Below are 9,482 nucleotides of genomic sequence, written 5' to 3'. Positions count from 1 at the left end.
GTGCGCGTTGTGATTAAGTACTTGAAGTAAACAGCACGACTTGAGTTGACTTGTGTTGGGTGGCCAAACGGTGAAAAACTTGGGATGACTTGCGTGCAAATTTGATCTCGACCAAAGTGAACGCCTGCGACATCGCAAGTCAACGCAAGTGCACGCAAGTCCTGGCCAAACAACTTGCGTGCACTTGCGTTACCGTTTGTGGACACTGGAGAATTCGGTTGGTGTGTGCAGCGCGCGCTTCTCGAAACCGCTTTAATACCCTGTTCAGACCAAAGTATGCCATTTTCCTCACCCTTTTCAGACCTGACCCTACCCAGCAGGGTTTTGTATAAACATTAAAGAGGGTCTGAATTTGGGGGGGGGGGGGGGAACAACATTTCGGTAGTCAGTTAAAATTAAATTACTTTGTCGGTTGTCAGCCCGGGGGGTACTCCCTGTAATGGTCTATACGGGGAGGCTCCGCCTGAAAAGGGGTACCTTTTTCAGACTTCAGGTATATAATAGGGTAGGGATTCCACGATTTTTGTGTATATGAAAGGGTAGGGATATCGCTCATTTAGGTATTTAAAAGAGCCTTTAATGAAAATATTTCGAACAGACGCACCTTGAGGCTGTATTATTTAAATTTATTAAACGCTACATAAAAATGACATCAAGAGTTTCTCTTTTAGGCATCTGTCATGTCTTTTCGGTATATGAAAGGGGTACCCTTTTCAGTAAAAGGTATACGGAAGGGGTGCCTTTTCTGTCAAAATGGTATATAAAAGGGTAAGGGGTTGGACCTCGAGGCGGAGCCTCCCCGTACAAAACTTTTTTGAGTAGCCTCCAGTTATATCTTTCGCCCTTTGTCGCCAGTCGGCGGTTAACGCCATTCAGACCCACATTTGAGAAGACTCTCAACTTCCCGATTTTGACTTAATCCAAAGGAATAAATAACAACAATGACAAAAATAGTTTCTTCTAAGAGTTATACCTAATTACTGACCAGAGTGCAGAATCCGTACTCTATTTCAAACCAAAATGCAAGGCTGATCGGACAGCTATAAAGGGTAAATTTACTGCTCAATATTTCGATTAGATAAAACTAAACCATAAAATCTTCTTTAGCAGACAGGCTAATTGCAAAACTAAACCTAATTAAAAGTGTAAAGAAACGGTTGCAATATTTGTAATCTATATCTAATAAATGTAGACCAAACCAGCTCAAAAATCATACTTTATATAACAGTTCATCCAATAAAAGCCCTACTTCGCCACAATACGGGAGGTGGAGGAGGAGTGGGTTCAAAGCGGAATTCCCGACAAGAGGGAAAAGGGCGGGAAACGGAAGTATAAGCTACATACAAGGATTAAAGATTTGCCTACAAGTCGAGCTCACACAGCGCGAAGCACAAGAGCTCAACTTGTTTTCCATGTTTGTACCGGGCCTACTACCACCAAGCCGGAAACGAGAAGCGAACGGGATAGGAAGCTCAGATCCCCTGGGGGTACTCTATATATTTTTGGGTGGGTGTGTGCCGCTGGGACTCTGAAACCCTTACCCTATACTACACCAGGTAATGGGCTCCTGACTAGACCCTTTTCAGCTGATTTCGCAACGCTTTACTGGACTAAACACCGAACATCGCTACCTTATCCCAGACCTGCCCTTTTCAGATCTGTGTCACTATTTGTCAACAACGTTGCCGCGATGATTTTATTTACTTTTAAGAAGGCCTCTTCCTCTTCCGAGTTTCTATTCCTATTCTAGCTCATATATAGGAGTGCCCCCCCCCCCTCCCCCGCCCCCGTTCAGATCCCAGTACCACGATCCATCTACATTTATCACACGGTCAACTTGTTCTAAACGTCTACACTACACTCGGCCGTCAGTCAGTAAGGCGCCATCTCTGATGACCAGTGATGTGCCGTGTTAGATACCGATCTCTTTTAATAAAGATAAACGCATCTTCGAATTCAGTCAGTCTTTGAGAACGAGAGGCGTTTTCCAAACGAAAGAAGCTAACAACGTGCTTTAGAAATAAGTAAAGCAAGCATGGGATCATGCGAAGCTCGCAACTGTTTGCACAAAATTTCTATCAAAGCTCTCTCTCGGGGTTTTGTTTATACAAACCCAGAGCTAGAAGCTAATTTGTTTATTTTAGTAGCGTTAATATTATGCTTGACACACAGAATGTTACTTTACAATGTAAACAGGCTGAAAGCCAAAAAGGCTCAGAACAATTTTAGAGTGTGGTTGGTTCTTAGCAGCGTGAGTTCTTCTGTATACCTGGAATGGTATGATGATTATCCATTCTTTAATTAAGGAAACAGAACAATAAAGAAATGGTTTTCTTACATTTTGTTTAGTATCAGTCCTGGCAACTTCACCCTCCCCTCTCTCTCTTTTCACGTACTGTCCTTGTGGGGATCCGGTGGGGCTCTTGTCGCGCTTCATATGTCATTGAAGCTTGTCGAGAGGTTTCTGTGTTAGATTGTTTGTTCGTTTACTGTGTTTTCGGTCTTCTAGAGAAAAGCAATGTTCCGAGCATTTGGTTTAGGCGTAGGTACAAGTATTCTATTCATCCCGGCTCTTTTCCTCGCCAGACAGCGATCAGTCAGCGCGGCAGAGCAGAGCTCAAAACCTAACATAGCCGTCATTGGAGCCGGGATTGGTGGTTCGAGTTCTGCACACTTTCTTCGAGAACTCTTTGGACAAGAGGCAACGATTGATGTATTTGAAGCTTCAGACAGGATCGGTGGGCGGTTGAATACAATGGAAGTTGCTGGGAAAAGTTTTGAATCGGGAGGATCTATCATTCACCCTGACAATAAATATATGGGAGATTTCGTCAAACTTCTAGGTACGTTTGCATTTCGTGATCGTTGTTGAATGAAAAATATTTTCTTTGCTGTAAAAATAATATTTATAATATTCTAACTTAACCATTTTGTTAAGAAATAAAAACGTTACTCTGGTTAAAAATTTTGTAGTAAAATGTTCGTAAAATATCTACAATGTCCCAACGTTTCGGCTTAAACTAAAGCCTTCATCAGGGGAAAGTGATAAGTGAATACAAAAAGCACGTTCTTATATAATATGCAAATCGAGAGCTAATGTTTGTCCCTAAAGGCTAAATTTAGAAATTCGTGCGGTAAATGCATGCCGTCATCGCGGTTTAGCGGATTATTGCAAGTGTTAATTTCCCAAGCCTCCAGAATACGTCTTTTGCGCCAATTTGTGCTTGTACGTAAGATCTTTGACGATTCCCACGAGATGGTGTGGCCAGAATGAAAACAATGTTCCGCTAAAGCTGACTTGTGTGAGTGTTTGTTTTCAACTGCTTTTTGATGCTCTTTGAGTCGGGTGGAAAATTTTCGTTTCGTTTCTCCGATGTAGCTTTTGTCACAAACTTGGCAAGGAATTGAACCATTAACCATTTTGGTTTTAGTTTAAAAAGCGATTAAATAACGTTATTTCCATAGTATACATGAATATCTCGATTGCGTGACAGTTATCAGATGAAATATTGTGCTCAAACAAAACATGGCTTACAAGCGGATTATTAGACTTGCTCCAAGTCGCTTGTTTGATTCGCAGGAGACCACTGGATGCAGAAGCGGAGGGCGCGTTGGGCGCGTGCGGGAATGAAAAACAAAATGGCGGAGGATCGTGGCGGAACAAGCGACTTGTCTCACCTGACGTCATCGAGATTATGTCAATCATATTGTATTGCGCGCAAACTTTAATACTGAGCGCGCTGTGCCTGCCAACTTAGCGCGCGCTGCCGGCACACGAGACAAGCTTGCGTTTAACTTTTTACAACTTGAGCAGACTTGTTTCCTTCTCACATCGGCAGTTAAAACCAATTTCGGAACAAACAACACAAATGTCTTCTTTTGTGCTTGTCCCTTTTAAATTGTACAGAAATGAGAGAGCCATTAAGGGCCTTGAGTATGATTTCCCACAACAAAGGGAAGAAAATGGCAATTTTAACACACGCCACAGCGCGCGTCAGCTGCACACGGCGTACAAAACTGACGTCAACACGATAAAAGAAACCAACTCAATGCACACGAAATGATGCAATATTTTCGCGGCAAAATACGTCAGCTAGAATCGATTTCCTGCAAGTGACACAAGTTGCTCGTTCCGAACCATTCCTCGACGCACAGACAAATGAAATGTCGCGCTGTCACTCGCATCTTTTGGCATGTACTAAACCCAGGAACAATGAAACAAAAGTCTAAAATAAAACAAGCAAAGGGACCGAAAAAAAAACTGCTGAAACAACCGAAACGAAACAAAATCACTAAAACAAGCCAAACCCATTACATTTATTGAGAGCTAATTGTAAACAGGCTAACCTGAGCATTAATATTCAGGCACTGGGGGGAGGGGTTAGGGGGTTTGGGGTCGGGGGTGTACTCCCCAAAATACCCATACGGGAATGTGCCGCCAAAGGGGTCGTGATTTTGGGCTTCCGTTCTAGAATGGGGTTTCCATTTTAGAGACAATTCCTAAAATGGGGTATGATATTTTGAACGCATGAAAGTTTCAAATATTTATCAGCAGCCAAAATGTGGTGTTAAAAAGTTGAACTGTTTCTTAAACGGGGTATCATTTTGGATGCAAATTATTTCTAAAACGGGGTGCTACTTTGAAGACCTGGGCAGCACATACCCACCTATAACATACCTGAGTACCCCCCCCCCCCCCCCACAGGATTCACGCTAACCAGAGTGCTATTCAGGCTAACCAGAGTGTCTGGTTTGCCTGAATAGCGCTGCGGTTAATTAGCCTGAATAGCACTCTGGTTAGCCTGAATAACACTGTGGTTAGCCTGAACAAGGCTCAGGTTAGCCTGTTTACGGTAAGCTCTCAACAATTCTAATGGGTTTTGCTTGTTTTGGTGTTTTGTTTTGTTTCAGCCATTTTGGTTGTTTCAGCGGTCTCACATTAGTCGTTTTGGTGATTTTGCTTGTTTGTTTTGGTGGTTTTGTTACGAGTTTTTGTTACGAACCTTGAGTTTCGCTTGTTTGTTTTGGTGATTTTGTTACGTTGTTTTAGGTTTTAGTAAATGCTGGACCTTTTAAGAGTCTGAAGAAGTTGAAGTGTGCTTTAAATTTGTATCAATTTTTGTATCATTTGTATACTTGGTTTTTTTGAGGTGATCACACCTGTCAATTTCCTTGAGTTCCACTAATGGGGCATGTATAAATAATGCTGTCTACAGTCATCATGATCATTTTTTACGGTCTTGCAATCTTTCTTGCCATGATGTTTCACAGTCTTACAAAGAACTATGCATTGCTTCTTTTATGCCCTGCACTATAATCCCATAGTGTACTTAAGGTTGTGACATTGAATATCTTGGTCTTACTGGTCTTAACCCCAGCCAAGCTTCCATGCAATCTCCATAAAGATTTTAAGTTTATCAGTGGCTTAGCCCCTTATATCTCCATTTTCTCTTTAAAATAGGGTTCAAGAAGCTCAAAAGCAGCGAACCTAGCAGCCTTCTTGGAATCTATAATGGCGATGAATTTGTCTTTTATGGCAGCAGATGGAAACTTGTAAATTACATAAAGCTTATTTGGAGATACGGCTTATTTGACCTTTACACCATGGACAAGTTCATCACAAACATGTTGAAGAACTTTTCAAATATTTATAAGCTGCAGGAGAATGGTGACGCATTTAACAGTGTACCTGAAATGTTAAAAGCAATGGGTGGGGAAGAATTTTATGGATACACCCAGCAAACAGCGAGACAAACTTTGAAGAAGATCGGGCTCAAGCCGCTTTTGATTGATGAGCTAGTGACTGCTGTCATGAGGATTAATTATGGTCAAGATGTGACTTTGAATGGTTTTGCAGGTAATTAAAGATGAATTCCAGTCCGTACTGCGCAATCTCGGCTGCAATGTTTATGTGAGCCCACACGAAGGAATGTTTACAAGCAAAACTAAAAATTCCGCGACAAACTTACCTTTTTCTTCATAATTAACGCCAGATATCCTTGCAGAACAAATAATAACGAGTAGAGGGACCTTGACGCTATTTTGAACCAACGTTTCAGCACATCGGAAATTCTTGAACGAAACGAACTGTAATGGTGAACTAAAAAAACTTCATGTATGCTGTCACCGAAGTGTAACGTTTCAACGAATTCAAAACAAAAACGAAATCAAACCCCGAGTCAGCGCAGTACGGACTGGAAATCAGCTCTAAACATATTGATCTTTCATTTTTAAAGTAAAACTGAATTCTACTTAAATGTTCATTATTTATACAGGGATAGGGGGATGGGTGAGAAATAAGCAGACCCCTTATTTTTTTCAGGTCCCTCACCTTTCACCTTGCTTCACCAAGGAAAAAGTTTAAGCCCCCCCCCCCTCCCCCTGAAAAAAAAGACATTTTCCAAGGGCCTTTCTCTCTGTCACTGCATTTAATTGTTGTAATGAACTGAAGGTGCTATATTCATCCCAGCAAACTTCATAACTAAGAATAACATACTCAATACATTATATTTGTTAGACTTTGAAATTACCGTAAAGTTCCGTGTATAAGCCGCACCCGTAGATAAGCCGCACCCCCGATTTGAATGGTCAAATTTCGGAAAAAATATGTACAGACAATAAAGTTTGAAGTTCAAGTGAAGTTCTATTGGTAAACAAACAAGGGCAAACAAGCACGGTTTCAAAACACTGACACTGCAGTTGTTGCATTGTTTAATATAAATTAAGTCTTACGAAAGCGAAATTTCACTTGTCATACCTCCTTTTTAGTTTGAGTTCACAATATCTTAAACTTGGATGCTCTCTTGACATCATTTTTTTCGAGATTATCACTTGTAAACACTCCTGAAACACTTGTAATTCGTATGAACCGTACGCGAATGATGAATGCTTAGTAGCCAAGCTTTGAAATGTAGAGAGGAGTCTGGGCATTAAAAACAAGATGGCCGCACTTTCTTCGGAAGAAACCATGTTTTCAAAGATTTTGGAAACTGCTACCCGCAGCAGGATAAAAACTTCATGCAGAAAAGGAGTTTGATAATCCAAAAGATTCATTTGCTGTGAAGGTCAATAAAAAAGCGAAGCGGTTGGCCAATTTTCTTGTGAGTACTTTCGTTTATCTTGGTGCTTTCTCGCACGCGGCGGAAAGACATGCTTCGAAGTGACCGGCAGGCTTCACCGCAAACAGCTTTGCAGAAGAACTTAAAGGCAGTGAACAACAACAAAGTTTTCAGGTTGTTATTTGTTTGTTCAGTGACGTCTTGAAAAGTTTTTTATGAATATTAATTAGGCCGTTGAGAACTCCGAATAGAGATGTTTCCGTAGATAAGCCGCACCCCCGATTTTTGACTTGAACTTAGAGAAAAAAGGTGCGGCTTATACACGGAACTTTACGGTAATTGTTGTAATGAACTGTAGGTGCTGTATTCATCCCAGCAAACTTCATAACTAAGAATAACATACTCAATACATTATATTTGTTAGACTTTGAGATTGCAATGAAAATCTCTACTTAAACCCCCCCCCCCTGAAAACTGGTTTCAAAATTTATATAGGGCCCCCATTATTAAAGGCAGACCAAAAAAGCTTCATGACCCCTTATTCCTTATGCCCTCTCCCCCCACCCCTATGGTACCTAATGTTAATTTCTCTGGAACTAGACTTAAAAGTTATGGCACCTATCGATTTTTTGATAGCAGCCATTTCTAACATATTGCATGTCTGCGTTCTCTTTTAACCCAAATGCCGATTTGACCTCTAATTGTCTTAGTTATTTTTTATTGACAGGATCAGTGTCCCTGGCAGGATCACAGGGTGGTCTGTGGTCAGTTGAAGGTGGAAACTGGAAAGTCTGTGATGGTTTGCTGTCCACTTCTAAAGCTACAGTGTACAAAAACGCCAAAATAACAGAAGTAGTAAAAACAACTCAGGGTAGCAATGAACGTCCGGTTTACACCTTAAAAGGGGACAGCCAAATTCCTGACAAGCAGTATGACGTTGTGATTGTAGCAGCCCCATTTGAGATTGCTAATTACTTCTTTGATTGCAAAGATTGTAAACAATGGCCGGTTCCTAAAGAACTGGGAGAATTCTGGCGCACAGTTGCTACTTTTGTGCAGGGTCAAGTCAACATGACGCATTTTGGGTTTTCAACTGAGGATGACATACCAGAAGTCATTGGCACAACAGAAACACCAAAAAACTATTTCAACTCAGTTGGCATGCAGGAACCAGTGGAAAGCAGGTCAAACACTGATCCAAAGGAATTGCCCATTCGCAAAGTTTTTTCACGAGCAGAACTAAGTCCTTCACAGCTGAATGAATTGTTTGTGAATGTAGATGAAGTGAAAGTGGTTTCCTGGCTTGCATATCCTCACTACACCCCTCCTGAGAAGTTTTGGTCATTTGTCTTGGATGATGGTGTATTTTATGTCAACGCAATTGAACATTCAGCCAGTGCAATGGAGATGTCGGCAGTGAGTGCCAAGAATGCTGCCTTGTTAGCTTATCAGTATTACACTGGTGGAACATCGTCAGCACATGACAATGCCACGCCTTCCAATCCCAAAAGCGAACTTTAATGCAATTTAATGCTGTTGGCTCAATCAGTACTGCTGTGGGCAATGCAACAGCTTAAAAATTGCCAATAAGACTGAACATTTAAAGGAATTTATTGAATTGCAATTCTTTAGGGTAGATATGATTTTGATATTTCAAGGGGTTTCACTATGTAGAATTCTTCCAGTTTAGTCATGGCAACAACCAACTACAAACAACTATAGAGAACTCCTTTTTTTCTCTTTTTTCCTTTTATAATTATTTAGGGTACCGGTAAATGTAATTTTAGAATAATAATAAGTAATAAAAGTAAAGAACAACGTTTCGCTGTCTTCATGACAGCATTTTCAAGTTCAATGTAAATGTCAAGTGCGATGGCTATTTATGAATATGATTTTATAAAATAGCGTGAGGAATGTAGTGAAGTATTTTGAATGTAATTAGAGGTTCAGAAAAATAGGAACGCATTACCTCTAATTACATTCAAAATAGTTCACTACATTCCTCATGCTCTATTATAAAATCATATTCATAAATAACCATCACACTTGACATTTACATTGAAATTGAAAATGCTGTTGTGAAGACAGCGAAACGCTGTTCTTTACTTTTATCGCTTATTTTTATTTTAAAATTTTTAACTAAAACAGCTTTAATTCAAATCTAATTTTGATATGTTAAGGGATGTCTTTATATATATATTTATATGTAGAGTTCTCCCAGTTTTGTCCCTTACATTCCCAGCCCAGTGGTAAACAAAAAATCTGGGAATTTTTGGTCTTTTTTTTTTGTCTTTTTTTTTTTTTGGGGGGGGGGGGGGGCGCTGCTACTACATAAAAGGGCTTGCATGTTGTATTTCTTGACCAAGATGTCCAGGTTCTATCCCTGAAATTATGAAATTTAATTTGTCTTTTATCCTTAGACTT

The 9,482-nt window shown here is 40.3% G+C and overlaps 1 protein-coding gene across 1 annotated transcript; it reads left to right on the top strand.

Moving 5' to 3' along the window:
- Positions 1 to 2,377: 2,377 nt before the first annotated feature.
- LOC144640960 (prenylcysteine oxidase 1-like) lies at positions 2,378 to 9,150 on the top strand. Its single transcript, XM_078500022.1, has 3 exons — positions 2,378 to 2,843; positions 5,462 to 5,857; positions 7,786 to 9,150. Exons 1-3 carry the CDS (start codon positions 2,519 to 2,521, stop codon positions 8,577 to 8,579), a joined length of 1,515 nt encoding a protein of 504 aa, XP_078356148.1. The 5' UTR covers positions 2,378 to 2,518; the 3' UTR covers positions 8,580 to 9,150.
- Positions 9,151 to 9,482: the final 332 nt, after the last annotated feature.

This window comes from Oculina patagonica, unplaced genomic scaffold, assembly GCF_052425735.1.
Source record: "Oculina patagonica isolate OP01 unplaced genomic scaffold, crgOcupat unplaced589, whole genome shotgun sequence".
NCBI lineage: Eukaryota > Metazoa > Cnidaria > Anthozoa > Scleractinia > Oculinidae > Oculina > Oculina patagonica.
The sequence above is the reverse complement of the archived record's forward strand: the minus strand, read 5'-3'. Positions and strand labels throughout refer to the sequence as shown.